The sequence below is a fragment of the Nicotiana tabacum genome, chromosome 7, assembly GCF_000715075.1.
Source record: "Nicotiana tabacum cultivar K326 chromosome 7, ASM71507v2, whole genome shotgun sequence".
Classification (NCBI taxonomy): domain Eukaryota; kingdom Viridiplantae; phylum Streptophyta; class Magnoliopsida; order Solanales; family Solanaceae; genus Nicotiana; species Nicotiana tabacum.
This window is the reverse complement of record NC_134086.1, coordinates 148,408,324-148,426,005: the sequence shown is the minus strand read 5'-3', so window position 1 is coordinate 148,426,005 and position 17,682 is coordinate 148,408,324. Positions and strand designations below refer to the sequence as shown.

At 36.0% G+C, this 17,682-nt stretch overlaps 3 protein-coding genes across 3 annotated transcripts; 2 read left to right on the top strand and 1 right to left on the bottom strand.

Annotated features, from left to right (window-relative positions):
* The first annotated feature begins 381 nt into the window (after nucleotides 1-381).
* Nucleotides 382-6,052, top strand: LOC107795681 (uncharacterized). The gene is made up of 3 exons (XM_016618357.2): nucleotides 382-625; nucleotides 1,617-3,552; nucleotides 3,957-6,052. The coding sequence occupies exons 2-3, from the start codon at nucleotides 1,705-1,707 to the stop codon at nucleotides 5,928-5,930; spliced, it is 3,822 nt and encodes a 1,273-aa protein (XP_016473843.2). The 5' UTR covers nucleotides 382-625; nucleotides 1,617-1,704; the 3' UTR covers nucleotides 5,931-6,052.
* A 2,782-nt stretch (nucleotides 6,053-8,834) lies between these two features.
* LOC107795682 (uncharacterized) lies at nucleotides 8,835-9,626 on the top strand. The gene has a single exon (XM_016618358.2). It carries the CDS (start codon nucleotides 8,835-8,837, stop codon nucleotides 9,624-9,626), a length of 792 nt encoding a protein of 263 aa, XP_016473844.1.
* Nucleotides 9,627-16,049: 6,423 nt separating this feature from the next.
* On the bottom strand, nucleotides 16,050-16,699 carry LOC107799826 (uncharacterized). The gene is made up of 3 exons (XM_075218692.1): nucleotides 16,493-16,699; nucleotides 16,400-16,405; nucleotides 16,050-16,289 (listed from the first exon to the last, which is right to left on the bottom strand). The coding sequence occupies exons 1-3, from the start codon at nucleotides 16,697-16,699 to the stop codon at nucleotides 16,050-16,052; spliced, it is 453 nt and encodes a 150-aa protein (XP_075074793.1).
* Between the last annotated feature and the right edge of the window lie 983 nt (nucleotides 16,700-17,682).

The following is a 17,682-nucleotide window of genomic DNA, read 5'->3' as shown; positions in this document are numbered from 1 at the left end:
GATATTATTTGACAAAGATATGAGGATGTCGCAAAATTATATGTAATCAATCTTAAAAATAAAAGAGTAAAAGTCAGCTAACGATGGAAATATCTAGAGGCAAAAGGAAACTCACGATAATGCAAGTCAAATAATTTAATAAATCTAGAAGTTCATAAATTCTAACCGGTTACAAATAATCAGAATCCAATAACCAATAACATACGGTTAGCTCATCTAAAACCAATGTGGCATATGACTACCGTAGCAGATCATGGAGATAACCTGTGTCCCATCGTATCCAATCCCTTACCATGAAAAATATTGTCAGAAATGACTACGTGGCAAGAAAGGAAGAAAAGTCGAGATATCTTAATAAACCAACGTTTGCGCGCGAAGCATCTCGAAAACCGTAGAACTTCTCGAATTTCCCAAGTCATTTCCTAAGAGTATATATAAATAGAAAAATGGCGAAGCAACTGATCAGAGAAAGAACATTTGATTTTCGGAGCAGTTACAAAGAGAGAAGCAAAGTTCGAGCACTAAAGAAGCTGGTTTTGTTGGGTTGGTGGATCGATTTGTACCGGAAACCGAGTCATCTGGATTTGTGGAACCGATTGGACGGAGCCTTTCTTCTTTCTTAAAAGTAAGTTTAGCTTTAATTTTTTTTTATACCGGCTTGTGTATTCATATGCTGAAATGATGGCTGAATTTCCTTCTTTTTTTTTATTAATTGTAATGGAGTTTTTGGGTATTCTGTCAGTTATATTTGGCCAGGATTGCTCTATTATTTCGTTGCCACTTTCAGATGCTTGCAAATTTGTCTGATGTAATAATAGTACTTTGTATATGTAAATTATGTTCAAAATTTAAAAAAAAATTGACAAACGGATTTTTTCCATATAACATCAAAACTAAAGGGACGAATGGTAATTATAGTTGTTAGATGTGTTAATCATTATAGTTGGGACTGTATTATCTTTTTGAGACTGGGGGGTAGTTTGATAATTATAACATTGTCTTGTTATTTGGCTTAAGAGGTCTGAAGATGGATTTCTCTTATTTTGATGATGATTTGGATTAGAAGTATTGTTTTGGGCACACTGATTGAATAAAGACAGTTCTGCCATCTTCCAATCAAAGAAATTAAAAGGGGTGTTGGAATTTGCATTAGAGGGTGTTTAAATATTGTGCCTAAATGCTGTTTCTTTTGCATGTCTTGAACTTGTAGTTGTACATTTCTTGGGTGTATCACTTAAAAAACTATGTAGTGTCCAAAGATTGTTCAAACAATATATACTGTTTTGGTAACAGATGAGGGAAAATGTGAATGTAAGTAAATGCTCTTTAAAACAGTATGCGTGGTTTGGAACAATCTTGAGACATTACATCTTTTAGTAACAGATGAAGGAAATTGCTACTAATATAAAGAAAGGCTCTGTAATAGTCTCATAGTCTTAGGTTGTCTTGCTAGAGGTGATGGAGATGATTAAGCTTGGTTTTAGATCTTTCCCACAACTGCTAATTTTAGGCAAAGCTGTTTTTTGTTTGTTGATATCCTTTGCTTGTATTCCTTTAATTCTTTTCCTTCTTTTTTGAGGATCCGCAGAAGTCTTAGTATTCTTATTTTCCAATAGGTAACCGCATAAACTTGAAAGAGAAGCTTAAATTTGGACCTGCATTGGAACCAAGCTACCAGTATTTATATTTTCCTAAATATAGAGGATGTATCCCATGTATGGGTTCATGGACACACATCCTTACCAAAGAAACCGAGTACCTCACAACCCTCCTTATTATCCCCAGTTTGAACCCAATCGTCATCATCTGAACATTGATCCAGCTAGATCTCCTGTAGCTTATGAATCCTGGCCTTGTGGTGGTAACTATGGGCATCCTTATCCACCGCAGTGTCACAGTTGCTGTATCCATAACAATTCCCCGAGCCAGTGTGCATTCGGTCCTCCTTATCCCTACCTTCCACTGCCTCCCTACAACAACTGTAGCAATCCAGCATATCCGGTGATGTATGCTGCTAATTATGTTTCTCCCCATTTTACTATGGAGCAGCCTCGGTACGAATATGATAAGAATATGGGAAGTGGTCATCACTTCTGTGGCTGTCCAAATCATCCATGTTATACGAAAGGAGGGAGCAACATTAAAATAGAAGAACAGGACCAGGATAAGAAAAATGAAAGCAATGAGTCCTTGGTTCCTTTTGGGTTCAAGAATTGTCCTTATCCTGTTCTGTGGATGCCACCTGATTATATGATGAATAGCGCACACGTGAAGCCTAATGGATTTGAAGGTAAACGGGATGAGGTGAAAGATGTGAAACCGTATGGTGATTGCAGATCTTTCGAACAACCAAATATCTGGAATGTATGGTCTCCTTATCAAGGGAACAACTCGGAATTACCAAAGCAAAGGGGAGATCCACCCAGAAAACAACACCACGATGATATGAACAAGAAACAGTTTCCATTTCCAATAATCTGGATGCCTTACAAACCTGAGGAAATAGACGGCAAAGTTAGCAAGGAGACTGGTGTTGATCAGGAGCAGACCTCCCCCTTAAAATCTACCATACCAAAGTTACATGATGTTGAAGAGGATAGAAGCGATTCTAGAGAAAATGTAGTGAATAGAGGAAGTGAAATCCACGGAAAGGGACTGAATAAAGATTCTGTTACGAAAATCATTCCAGTAAGGCAAATGGAGCAAATTGAGGATGTCTTGGATGGAAAACCGGAAGATGCTTCCAAACAGCATGATGTTGATGCTAAAGAGAAGAAAACCACTGAAGACGGTGGCAAGAAGCAGTCGTCTTCTCCTACAAAGTCATCCAAGCTGCCCCCTGTTTGTCTAAGAGTTGATCCCCTGCCTAGGAAAAAAAGCAGTAACGGCAGTTCTAGGTCCCCTAGTCCTCCTGGTGGGAAACGGAAATTAGTAGATTCGCCAAGTGACAGCTCCAAACCTCCCATCTTATCAAATGAGAAGGAGAATGTTCATCTTGACAAATCATCCACAACAGCTACGCCGGAGAAAAGCATAGAAGTGGATCCAAGTGAAGGAAAAAGAAAAGTTGTTAAGGTTGCCCAAGGGACTAGCAAAGAAGATAAACTTCAAGATCAATATACGGTTTTCCCTGATCTGAAAGGGAAGGCAAGGGGCCAAAGCAGTGAGGGTGATACTAGTAAAGCAACCAATGAGCTCAAGCATCAACCTGATGGAGTAGCAGCAGAACCTCAGTCCAACAATCAAGGACATCAGATTGGTGAGGCCAGAGAAGCAGCGAAGGGAAATGCGGGTTTAGTTGTGTACATGAAACCAGATAGGAGTAAGCTGTCTGATGATAACGCGGCTACTGTGATTCAGTCGGCATACCGAGGGTTCAACGTGCGGAGATGGGAGCCTCTGAAGAAATTAAAGCAGATAACTAAAATAAAGGAGCAGATGGCTGAGCTTAAAAACTGTATTCAGGCTTTGGAGAGCTCAGCTGACAACAAACAGATGACTATTCTCACAGAAGCCATAATGGGTCTTCTGCTGAAGCTTGACGCTATTCAGGTATGTGAATGACCTAACTTACACAAAACATCATCAAAATATGATCTATCTTCTTCTATATCCATTTCAGTGGGACAGTTAGGATAGCAAAAGCTGTGAATCTTTATTTTGTTTTTCTTATTTCGAAACTCAGCTAAGATGAAAACTCTGATTGATTATGCAAAATCAACTTGATTATATTGCTGCTTTACTCCATGATTCGTATTGTGTCATGGTTTTCGTATAATTTTGGCTTACTATCTAAATCACTTGACTTTGAAGATTCCAATGTACCTGGTGGCTAAGTTTTCATTTGTGTTTTCATGTCTGACCTGATTAAGTTTTTGGTGATAAATTCTTTTTTCTTCTATTTTCTTTTCAAGTAACTGAATCACCTATATCCTAATTTTAATATACTTCGCCAGGGGTTACATCCAACCGTTAGGGAATATAGAAAATCTGTAGCAAAGGAGCTTGTTAGCCTGCAGGAGAAGCTGGATCTTCTGAACTGTAAGAAGCAACTGGCAGAAAGTGAACAGGCTTTAACTGCTCAATCCAGCGGGGATGCATGCAGGACGGTGGAAGACAACATTTCCATGCAGGGAGGCCGAGAGGTGCCAAAGTTTGAACAGGATGATGATTTAGCGCGGGGAGATGAAGAAATAAAGGTACATGCAAAGGAGCCCTGTCAAGAGCAGCCTCTTTGTGCGGCAGAGACACTCCCCAACTCTCATCACGTAGGCAATGCAGAGGAAGTGGTCGGTAAAGAAGAAAGTGAGAACGTTGAGGAGGTGGTGGAGAACTTTTCAAGTGGTGGTGCAGTGGTGGATGAGGCAACAGAATCACTTTCTGAATCTAAAGAAAATTTGAATGATAAGTCACCTGATGAGAATACGGTAGTAGTTGAGAAATCAGAAGAGCATGACAAAGCTGAACAATCTTTGCCAAATCCTATTCCATTTTCTGTAGATCTGACAGAAAACTTGGGCTTAGAGGTCAGAGGTTGTGGTTTGAAGGGGAAGGGTGGAGGTGTTGATGAATTGGAAGAGCTCCCGCAAGGAGTCCTTGATGAAGAGACTAGTGTTCAAGGGTCTACTGAGATCAGAAAAGACGAGGTCCTCCAACATGACAATGGAAACCTTACTGCTCATATTCCTGAAGAAAAAGTCTCTGATACAGAGAGGCGAGAGCACCACCACTTGGAAGCATTAGGTGAAACACTAGTTGTTTTGGGGCCAATGAACATCCACAGCAGCAATGGACAAAAAGAAAATTCAGAAGTTCTGGAAACAGATAAAACAGTACGAGTTGATGCTCCAGAACAGGAGAAAGAAGATCTCAGACCATTAAATGAAGATGGGAAGATCTCTGATGTTGATGCTAAGGTTGGTATGGAAGAGGATGGCGAGGAACGTGGACAATGCAGCACTGGGTCAGACGCGTTTCCAATATACTCACAGGAAGAAGCAATCACCATGAAGCAGTCTACAGATGCCACCAACATGGAGGAATTGGAAACAACTGGAGTTCTGCAGGAGAAAATGCAAAATGCAGTAGAGAGAGACATTGAAATCCTTAATTCAAAAAAAACCATTGAAGTGTCAGCAGAACCTCAACTATTTACTGCTACCATTGACGAGGCCAAAGAATATTATGCTCAGGATAAGCAGAATGTTGGGGAGGAAAATATGGAGGTGCAAGGTGAGGAATTGCCTGCTCGCAGTGATGCTTTGGTCTCTGTACTCAAGAGTGAACACAAAGAGAATAATGTGGAGGTTGAGCAGAGGCATCTGGAGGAAAACTTTGAGATGCAAGAGGAAGAACCAGTGGCTGCTGATAACCCTGCACCTATGACCGAGGAACCAGTGGATGAAAGTATAGTGATGACTGCTCCAAAATCAGAAGCTGTAACTACTGAGACGCAGCTGTTAGGGGAGAAAGAGCTTGGTGTAGCAGAGGACCGCAGCACATATCCATCGACATGTGATACTGTGGAAGGTAATTCAGCTGATGCTGTCTGCTCTTTTGGTTCTACGCCTAATGAAGCACAAGTAATGGATGCAAAGGAGCTTAAAGAATGGAAGAGAGTGGAAATGTCACCATCATCACCTACTGCTAGCCAAGTATCCTTTGATAGTGATGCATTCTCAGAGAGCAGTCAAAAGCTTATAGAAGAGAATGAAAAATTAAGGGAGATGATGGAGAAACTAATAAAAGCAGGGAAAGAACAACTCACTGTTGTATCCAGTCTTTCTGGAAGAGTTAAGGACCTGGAGAAGAGATTGTCCAGGAAGAAGAAGCTGAGATTGAGACGATATAGGGTACCAAGAGCAGGTTCAGTCTGTATGAAGCCATTGAATGACTCACTGAAAGACAGAGCTGCGGGGTTGGCAATGTGAGTACATAAATCTTGGTGAAATCTTTGGATGAGATAGTAGTTTGGTTGATGTGGTCTGTATCTGTGTGTCATTGTATGCTATGTTTCTGGAATAACAGTTATGAATAAGCCTTTTTCTTCTCAGTTGTTGGCCTTTCTTACCACAGCAAAATTATACCTAAATTAGAATTTCCCATGAAGAATCGTTCTTGTGGTCTCTTCAGAAGAATTAACATTTAACATCTTTTTTCAAATTATGCTTTTCAAGCTTTTAGTTCCGCATTTGAACTAATGGTCATACTAAATATATCTAATCAATTGAAATAGATTATCACTTTTCAAACAATAAATGCATACTATGGAATTACGAAAAGAAGAAAAGAATAGCAACGGTTAAGAAATGAGGCAAAAAGAAATGTACTATATAAAGTAACTAAGCAAAGTAATACTCTGTAAGCATCACTAATATCCACGAAACAATCATCATTCGCATGATTGCCTCTATATATAAGCAAGATCACAAGTTTCATAATAACTACCAAGAGAAACTAACTAAGAAATATACCTTAATAGGCTAAGCTAGCGTTCAATCTATGCGTAGGAACACATCAATGCTGCCCATCCACCGGCGCCTCCATTTATTTCCTCCATCATAAAATCTTTATATTTCATGCCAAAGCATTTCCAGTTAAAGCCACCAACTATTGATGTATTCTTCTCCATCACAATTTCTACATCCAACTTTCCCTTGATGATCTTCCTTTTCCATATCTTAAGACTTGCTGATACCTTAAGTTTATGATCAGGAGCACATAATTTGTCTAATCCAGTATCCGTTTTTTGTGGCCATTCCATAAAATGAGAACAGGACAGATAACCATCAGTATCAGTATCGTATTCCCTATCAGTATCATATACAGTTTCCTCTTCTTCGGGATCCAATTTGTATTCAGCAATACCTGCTAAATAGTCCGGTGATAAAAAAGTCGCACCTGCCTTAAAAATTTCGAAACGAAGTTTAGAGCTTTCATTGGATGGAACAACAAACACGAACTTTTGTTTCCATTGCTGGGTCTTGATCTTAATCTTACTTGTTTTGAGTTGGTTTTCTTTATGTGTGGAAACTTTCACGTAGCATCTGCCACCCTTTTTATCACTAAATAGAGCAGATTTTACTTCTACGGTCAGCAATCTATATTTTCCCCCCATGATAACATGTACTTGAGAAACTGGTGATAAAGGTCTGTTTGAGTGACTAAAGCATTACGTGCGCGAACTACTGCTGGGATGGATTACGTATAAAGGAAGTAGTCTTTTTTCATCTTAATTCACTAGGGTTTTCAAGAGATTTGTTTACTTTTTTAGGATTCGGACACTTCTTTTACAAATATACTTTCTTCCCTAAGTAAGAAGTTTTATTTTGTGTCTCATACGACTTAGTCTTACACTTCTGGGTTCACAAAAATCTGGGTCCATAAAATTGTGAGATAAAAAAGTTGCCTCATGCAACTAGTGTCAGTTGTATGAGACACAAAATAAAATTTTCCCCTAATACCGTAACTTGTAGGGAGGTTTTATATAAAATTGGAATTAGATTTTAAGAGACAGGTGGAATTAAGCAGGCCAATCATAGATATCGACTCAGAAAAATTGACACGCCGTTGTAAATATAATAGCCGAAAAATGTATGAAATTTATATATTTTTTATAGAAAACTTACACAAATATCCCAAACAAGTCTCAACTTACCAACCTCTAGCCATTAGTCATAGATTTACCAAAACTAGCCAAGTACATATAAAAATTGAAAAACCAAATAAATAAGGTTTTTTCTCTCAAAGAATCACATGCAAAAATTTCCTTCCATATTTTTAAGCGTGATTAGCAACATTAGATACAAGATGAAAAGGAAATTTCATGGATGATGTAGCAAATAAGATGATGAATTAAAAAAAAATACAATATTTAAAAAATCTAAAGTAAAAAGGAACTTTTTCAATAGGTATAGTTGAAATTTATTGAAAACATATAGATAAGTCAATATATAAAATTTGAGAAAGATTGGAGGTGATTTGGATTGGTTTTATATCAAAATTCGTAATTAAATCGAGTTTAAAATATTATTCTGCGACACACGTATCAAACGTGTATCACATATATAACTCACATACAGTATAAATGTGATACACAATTGATACAAATATGATACATGTGTGATACAGTGTATGATACACATCATTTTTTTTCATGTTTAATTTTCACTTCGAATTTTCAATTCAAACTATCTCAAAACTGCACCAAATCATCCCAAAACTGACATTCAAGCTTCTTAAGATATATCCAATCTATTCTAATAACACCCAATCAAAAGAAAGCAAAAAATTGACCTTTTTTAAGCTACAAATAGCTAATTGGCTAATATTAGTAATATATTATAAATTGGCCAATTTTTGAAATGAACTACTTATAAATGGACATAGTTGATGGTTTACCTTTTTTATATATAATAATATATATTATGTATGTTATATACAAATTTTATACACGTTTTTGACTATCAGATATAAATAGTCTCCGGCGGACTAAGAGTGATAATAGCCCTATCTCTGTCGACTCTTAGCCAGCCCAACCCGGGCCAGCCCATTACCATTTCAAGCAAACAGATTTCAGGGTATATATGTAATTCAAGAGAAACCTTACAGCTGGCAGCAGGGAGAGAGACTCTGCCAGCAACATCCTCTCTTTCTCTCTCTCTCTCTCTCTCTCTTGCTTGCGGCCTTGCTCATCTGAAACCATGAATTGAATCAAGAAAAGTTCGTTCATTTCTTGTTAAGCCCAATCGATTTTACAATCACACATCAACACGTATTATTAGCACACAAAGAAAAGAAGCAGAATTTGAGAGAAACAACCAACACAAACTCACATGGAAGAGGAAAATACTCAAATTCTGGAGATCAACTTGATCTCTGCTCAATCCCTCAAAACCCCAATCACTAACTTGCGTCGAATGCAAACTTACGCCCTACTCTGGGTTAACTCATCCAATAAACTCCGTACTAAGATCGATCATTTCGGCGGCGAAAACCCTACCTGGAACGACAAATTCCTCTTCCGTGTTTCGCCGAAATTCATTTCTGGCGATACCTCCGGTGTCTCCGTTGAAATCTACGCCGTTGGTGTCCTCAAGGATTTCCTCGTCGGTACTGTGCGTCTCCTGTTAAGTAGTTGTTTCAAAGGAATGGTGAATACTGCAACTCCGGCTTTCACAGCTGTACAAATTAGGCGGCCTTCTGGAAGGTTCCAAGGAGTTCTGAATATCGGTGCCGCGGTTTACATTAGTACGGATTTTTCGTTGTTGAATGGATTATCTGCTGTGTGTTTTCGTGATTTGATGGAAGAGAAAGAGAGCGGTCGATGGCGGCGACGGCGGCTTAGCCGTGGAGGATCGAAGCGGAGTGAGCAATCATCAGGCGGCGAGTCTTGCGATTTCTCCGACGGCACTGATTCGACGACCTCTTCGTCGTCGTCGGTGGTTTCAACGGCGTTGAAAGACTGGAACAGTGTGCGAACAGCTGTAGAGATGGCGGGAAAGAAAGAATTGAAATCTGACGGTGGAGGTTTGCTGTGTGGTTTAGTGATGCAGAAGAAGATTCAATTGTGTCCGTTCGATCAGAATTCACGGTTCTGGACTGAATCCTTTGAGAAGGATCCATAATCAACGGTCGACATTCTTCTTATACAAATCAACGGTGGTAATCAATGGCACAAGTTAAAAGTTTTGCTTTAACTAGACTAGATACTAGATAATCCATTTCGTTCGCCAATTTACCAAAAATAAAAATCCATCCTTTTAGTCCCCATAATTCCAGATTTACCAATTCATTTGTTCCTTTTAGTCCCTTAATTCCAGATTTTACCCATTCATTTGTGCCTTTGAGTTCCCTTAATTCCAGACTTTACCCATTCAATTCTTTTTTCGCTGCAATTTTTGGTTACTTTTGATTAGCAATTGACATTTCTGATGTGTAATCTAGTTTGTAGCGTCTTGTTCTTGATCCTGATTCTTTTTCCTTTTTCTTGATTCTGTCTATGAAGCTTATTTCGATCAAAGTGCTGATTTGTATAGTTTTATTCCCTTGATCTTGGTCTCGGAATATGATTAAAATGATCATATAGTATAACCCAGGCCCAGCTGAGTAGGATTGAAAATGGTTAAAGTAAATTTGAGTCCTGTAGAGATTCGGTTTAACTTTTACATATTGATTAGGTTATAAAATGTATTAAAGTAGTTTTTTTCTTTAAAGCCATTTTGAACTAGATAATTCATTGAAAGTTTCATAATTGTACTTGCAGGGATAATCTTATGGCCAATACTTAGACACGTCTCGTACCTCACTATTACTGCAAATTTCGTGTTCAATTTCAAATTATGTAATTATATATATATATATATATATATATATATATATATATATATATATATTTTGTAATTTTATTTCCAACAAAACAAGAGAGATATAAAACAGTTTCCCTATATTTTCATAGTAATTGCATTACCATTTAGAGTATCGCTTTGTTCAATGTGTCCCCAGTAAATTCTAAAGAGGTTAAAATCATAACTCCTATACTTGATGATGGTAAATTGATAATCCTTCTAATATTTGAATTCATTTAGTACCAAAGAGCCAAAAGGGTAAAAAAGCAACGCATTGGTCTTTTCATATTTTTTACCATGAGAAGAGGTTTAAACGTCACAAGCTTCAATACTTTTGTTAAACAAATAACTGGGCACTGTTAAGTATATACACTATAATTTCTCCTAAAATTTTCAAAACACCCATAGCTGTTTTGGTCCCAAGAATTTGACCTTAAAAAGAACTCCCTTTCAATGTGTATTGTGACAATTGATTTGACCTTTCCCGCAACTTCAGCCCCAAATAGAGACCCTTTACATTACGTGTCTATGAGAAATTGGTATAGAAAAAACTCGTAGTACTATTATTACCTACTATGGTATTTGAAAGGAATTTACAAACGTGAATTTAAGAGAGAATTTTTTTTAAATGGTACTTGGTAAATTCACCGGGAGTACGGAACCAAAATGTGGTTCTTTTGTACTCAAAGAACAAAAATATATAGAAAAATAATATAGTAACCAAAATATATATAGCGTCTTATACCTTAACGGTCGTTTGGCCAGTTAAGTAGACGCTATATATAGCGTTTTTTACTATATATATATATGAAATTTTTATCTTCCTATGCCACATATCAAACCTTATTACCCTCCATGTTTAAGGTTAGAGATAATTACATTTAGTGTACTAAATTACCATTTATATACCATAATTTAAAACAGGAATATAATTAATGGGGCATTTATTTTAGGCATAATTATAGGACCGTATATTCCCACGTTTCTCTTTCCTTTCAGCTCAACCCCTCCTCCCCACCTTTTACCTTTACCGTAACTCCCCCCCCCCCCACACACACACGTTTTACCTTTACCCTTCACTCTCCCACGTTTTCTTAAGTTTTCTTCTATACAGAACAAAAGCTACCCACGTTCTTCATTTTTCTCAATTTAATTTCACCAAATATTGAAGTTAAACCATGAAGAACATCAAATCTCCCAAAAAAATACATAAAAAATCTACAGTAGGTGATATCCCCTCTTTTGATTTGGGTGTTTTAACACCAAAATCACCACAAAAACAAGTAAAATCTACACATGCAATGAAACCTACTACTCACAGTTCATCTCCTAGACAAATCCGTGCCGAAATGCAAACAAAGAAAATGCACGATGTAGATGTAGGAGGAAGTGCTACACCAGGCAGCAAACAACTCAAAAGAAAGGGGAAAGAGGTATGTGTAGATGACGACTTTGTTGAAGATGTCCCTAAAATTCCAACAGTTAAAAAACTCAAGTTGCCTCCTGCTTCCACAAAACAAAAAATGAAGAAACAGTCCAAAGAGCTCCCAAAATTGGTTCAGAAATAAAAAATTGGTGAAGGTAAACATTTAGTATTTTTGTTTCCATTTTTTTAGTTTTGTTTTGGATGTAAAAATATCTGTTTTAAGTGTTTTGGTAAATTGTAGATTAGTTGTCTTAATTTTCTAGATTTTTTGTAGTTGTGGTTTAAAACACGGATATAATTGTAGTTATTTTGTAGTCGTGTTGTAGTTATATTGTCCTTAGCTTTTAAATTTTGAAACAGAGCTGTAGCTACTTTTTGCTTCCTGCATTTTTATAGATAATGTTTATATGTGTAGATGTCTTGTATGTTTTTATAGTTATATGTGTGGGTTGGCCGTATTTTTTTGAAGCAGATTTGTATGTATTTTTTCTCCTTGATTTTTTTTAGCAATAAGTGTAGTGATTATGTAGTTATATGTAGATATTATTTATATTAATGCTTAATTTCTATGCAGTTTACTAATATGAAATAATTTATCATTTTGTGCAGAATGGACATTATTTTGCCCCACATAATGTGAATTATGGTGTGCTTAGATTCCACACTTTGTGTGATCCTAGCATTCTTAGCCAGATAAAAGAGTTATTGTCTCCAAATGCTTTAAAGCTTTTTAAAAACACTTATTTTGGTTACTTACTGTCTCTCCCCTCCATTTGCATGCAAAATCAAGCTATTCATCTTCTGATGAAGTATGAACTGTCTAAGTCTAATGAATCATTTTTTTCAGTCCACTTGAAGGGGGAAAATTGAATTTTGCCTTGAGAGAGTTTGGTTTAATTACCGGTTTAAATTGTGTGAATAAGTTTACAGATTATGGATATACTTCTAGTTATGTTAGCAAGTTAATGAATAACTATTTTCCTAACAAAAAAAGAGTAGAGAAGTGGTATTTGAAAAACATAGTAACAAATAGATCTTGGGTAAACGATGAGGATGCAGTCAAGTTGTGCATTCTTTATCTTTTGAAATTTTTTGTTTGCCCTTCTGACAAAGATCATGTGTCTTTTATAGACCATTTTAGGTTCTATTTGGTAGAGTCTGGTAATTTTGAGTCATACCCATGGGGTATTAAATCGTTCAATCAGGTTATGGAATCTGTTAGGCATCGTCTAAATCCCCGTGTACATTCTTATCTCATACGGGGATGCTCATTAGCCTTGCAAGTGTGGCTTTATGAGTGTTGCTCGACCGTCAGCACGGAGCTTGCTACGAGGTGTTCTGACTCAATACCTCGCATATTAAGATGGTCAGCTACTAAGGGGCAGATTTGGTTAACTGCCTTTGAAGAGAAGATGATCAAGCTCGAGTGGATTAAGGTATTTTTTTCATTTTTGTATGTTCCTACATTTACCTTCATAATATCTACATTTAGACTACATTTCTTTGTCTTAGTGGAACTAACTGTTTTTTTTCATGATTCAGTTCACAAGCATGACTGAATTTGGAGAAGAGATTGGAGTGCTTACTCTGCCAAACAAGATTGAGTATGAAGATGAACAAGGTGCACAATCATCAGAGGTTCCAAATGCTGATTCTCCAACATTGGAACCCAAACATACAGACTGTCAAGAGGACAAGGAATCTGTGGCTATGAAGCTCAGGAAGCTAGAAAAGGGAATTAAGCAGGTAAAATTATTCACTACAATATATTTACATATTTTCTACAATTTATCTACATTGCATAACATTGTTGTTAAATTGTAGTTTAACTGTATCAATTTGGAGATAATTGTATAAACAATACTGCCTCCTACATAATTAAACTAAATTGTAATTTATTTGAATAAAATTACCAACTAACTATATTTTTAAATTTTAGGTTGATGGAAAGTTAGAGGATTTTAGGAAGGATGTATTTAAGGAACTCCATGACCTTCGAGTGTTTATAGATGATTCTATGAAGAGGGTTTTGAATTTGATAAACATGAGATATGTTTTCACTTCTGTTTTGAAGTTATATTGTAGATATAAAATATATATGACCATGCCCTTTATTATAAATTGTAGATATAATGTAGACATTTCTTATAAATGTTGCTCTTATTAATTATAGTGTGATTGTATTTAGGTTGAACCTTATGTATCATATTTGATGATGAATTGTATGTAAAAATTGTATATTTATTAATTTGGACAGAATTGGTATATCTATATTTCATGGTTGTAGTTAATTTGTAGTAAAATTGTAGAGCCAGTTGAAGACTTATAATATTAACTTTAGTTTTGCATGTAGATATTATTGAGGCCTTTTGTAGTAGTTGTTGTTCCATGTGTTGCTGTGTATAGCAGTTAAAGTGTAGTTATTTGTTAGATTATTTGAATTCTGACTTTATATTTTAAGGTGTAGCTGCTTTGTTGATAATTGTAGTTACATTGTAGCTAACAGTAGATTTCATTTTATTTTGCAGCACATTGATGTTATTATGTATTACCTGAGAAAAAGAGGCAAATATGGCCCCAACCCCAACAACACTAGGTTTACAACAACCGATTGCTTGTTCAAGTCAAAGATTGTACAAATCTATGACAAGTTCATAAGTTCTCCGCCAGAAAAAAAGTATTCGGTTATTAAACCCGATGATGATGTTGCAGAATATATTCTTGGGTATAGACTCCTTGCTAATGTTGTCTGGGATGAAGTTGACTCTATCATCATGCCCGTGAACATTGTAGAGAATTTCCATTGGTTGTTGATCGTTTTCGACATAGTGGACAAGCAACTTTATGTGTATGATTCCATGGTGTCTTCACACAATCATAATGCTGTTGAATAATGTGTTGATAAGTTTTCAATCATTGTCCCTCTGTATTTGTCTTGCACTGGTTTCTACGGGAAGCGTAAAGACGTTGACTTCAAGACCACAAAGGCATATATTGAGAAACCAGTTACAGACCCTCTCAACATACAGTGGATGATTGCAGAGATTCCACAGCAAAAGGAAGGATCACTGTAAAAAATCATTCTCTTTTTCTGGATGTTTAATTATTTTTTTATAATCATTTGTTAAATAATTAAATTTTTTGTCTTATGCAGCGATTGTGGTGTATTTGTGGCTGCTTTTGCAGAGTATGTTTGCATTGGAGATTTGTCAATCCCTTCAGAAGACCTTTCGTATATCGACCAACACCGTAGACGCTATGGAGCTCTCATATGGGACTATGCTACAAAGAAGCAAGAAGATGGGTCAATCAGTGAAAGTGAGGTTACAGGCAGGCTAGCAAGGAGGAAGGGTGCTCCTGCATTGAATGAGAAGACTAGAGTCCAGAGAAAGAAGAAATAGTGTCCTGTTTTCCTAGTTTAGTTGATGCCAATTTGTAGTTGAAGGAGAATACACTACTTTATGAACAAATCTTTTTTTTATTGCAACATACCTTTTTGTTTTGTAATTTTATCTTTCATCTTAGAATACAATTTGCCTACAAATAATCTCCACAATATCTACATTTTGGTAACACTCAATGTAGTAATTGTATATAATTTTGTAGTTGTATATGTTCATAATTTTTATGAAATACCTTCAAGTTCTATGTAATATCTGTATATAACTGTGAGATGAAGTTAAATTACACAACAAACAGAATAAATAATTACTCCAATCATAGAAATATATTACCCACAATTTATCTACAAATCATCTACAAATTATTACTAAGACTGCAATTTAAATACAGTTAACTTATATTTTACCTACAATATGTAAACACTTTACATTAAAGTTATTTTTTTAATATCAGTTGTATTGTAGATAATAAATATTTAAGTTTAATTACACTCTATCAAAGACAAATTTAGATGCCTGATCTTTAAAAACAAATGTAGCATATTAAACAAACATAAACAAATTTTAGTCTACTTCATAATGATATTTAAAAACTTAAACTATTACACAAAAAATCTGCTAACTTTAACTCACTAATAGTTATTTTGAATAACTATTCTAACTACATGATATTCATTTCTTCTTGGGCGCATTCTTGCAAGATCTTTTGTTATGCCCTTCACCTCCACAATTTCCACATGACACCTTGTACTTCTTTGACTTTATTTCATCATAGGTTTTATATCTTTCCTTTTGAGGTCTCCCTGACTGTCTTTTATCTCCCGTCGGTGGTTTTACTACCTCATCCAAAATATGTTGTGGCACATTCCATTTGCTTTAATCAGGAAGAGGATTTACTAGCATTTCATACGTACGCAGAAGGCTCTCCCTTGTGTAATACGGAGAGAAATAGTTTTCATATGTTTCATTCCTGTGCCTTAATGCTGCCAAAGCATGCGCACATGGAAGTTCTTCAAGTTGGAATTGGCCACAGCTACATTTCTTGTTTTCTAGATACACAATGTATCGCTTCACACCATCTAACACAGTATGTATATGATCTGTTGAAGCCCTCACCTACAATTGCAGAACAAACAGAAAAAATATTATCTCAATCATAAAAATTTATTATCTACAACTTATATACAAATCATCTACAAATATTCTACACCTTATATACAATATACAATTATCTACAATTTGAATACAATTTATATACAATCTGGAAACACTGCATATTAAGTAATTCATTTTTTCTGCACCAAATAAACAGATCTTACCCTAAGCTTCTGAGATAATGTTCTGTTGTCATCTAATTCTTTGTTGAATTTGGCCCCAAGAAATGTGAAAGTACCCTTCGCGTTCAATAACTTCTCATTGGTCCAACATTCTAGCAGTGTCCGCATATACTCTAAAAGGTCAAATATCGACAGCTCTCTTGCATCTTTTGTTACTGCGTTCAACGACTCTGCAATATTTGATGTCATTGTTCACGTTCTATTCACTGTTGCATGTTCTCTTGACCATCTATGATAACCAATATCATATAAGTAAGATTTCACATGCGGGTCTACCTCTTCAATCTTCGACATCCTTTCATTAAATTCATCCAGAGTGTATGACCGTGCTGTAGCAAAGTACAATTCATGCAATTGTAGATGACCCTTCTTGAATTTTGACCTTATATTTGTCCAAATATGCCACATGCAAGAGTAGTGTGGGATGCCCGGATAGACAATTGAGGTTGCCTTCAGTATACTCTCATTCCTATCTGAAACAACACACATTGAAAGTCTTTCACCATATGCCTGCTTGAATTGCTCAAAGAACCACTTCCAAGATGCATCGTTTTCAGAATCAACCACAGCATATGCCAAGGGCAATATTGTTCCTACATTATTAATTCATAAAATATTAATTGGCAGCTTTGAAAATTTATATAAAAATATAAATACATAACAACTACAATATATATTCATAATATATTCATTTTATCTACATTACATGTAATAGCTACAAAATAACTACAAATTACTACAATATATCTACATTTTATAGACTGCCTACAAAATGACTACAAAATTTTTACACTTTTTACCTGCTGCATCCATGGTGCTTGCTGTCAGCATAATCCCCCTGTAGACTGACTTTAAGAATGTCCCATCAACCACTACTACTGGCCTACAATGTTGCCAACCACTTATTGATGTACAAAGAGCAACAAATGCGTATAAGAAGCATTCATCTGCTGTCTTTTCCAATTTAACAACTGAACCAGGATAAGTCTCATTAAGAATATAAAAATATTTGGATAATTTGCTGTAGGAGTCAGCCGGATTCCCTCTCAGAAACTGTAAAGCCTTTTCCTTTGCTCTCCATGCTTGCATGTAGCTTAGGTTCACTCCGTGTTCGAATAACATGTCAGTCTGTATGTCCTTTGGTGTGTAAACAGTCTTAGGATCATAATATT

Excerpts from the sequence above, each read along its gene's own strand:
- LOC107795681 (XM_016618357.2), top strand. The coding sequence starts at position 1,705 with ATGTATCCCATGTATGGGTTCATGGACACACATCCTTACCAAAGAAAC. Across the intron at positions 3,553-3,956 it reads TGAAGCTTGACGCTATTCAG|GGGTTACATCCAACCGTTAG; the intron begins GTATGTGAATGA and ends ATACTTCGCCAG.
- LOC107795682 (XM_016618358.2), top strand. The coding sequence starts at position 8,835 with ATGGAAGAGGAAAATACTCAAATTCTGGAGATCAACTTGATCTCTGCT.
- LOC107799826 (XM_075218692.1), bottom strand. The coding sequence starts at position 16,699 with ATGACATCAAATATTGCAGAGTCGTTGAACGCAGTAACAAAAGATGCA.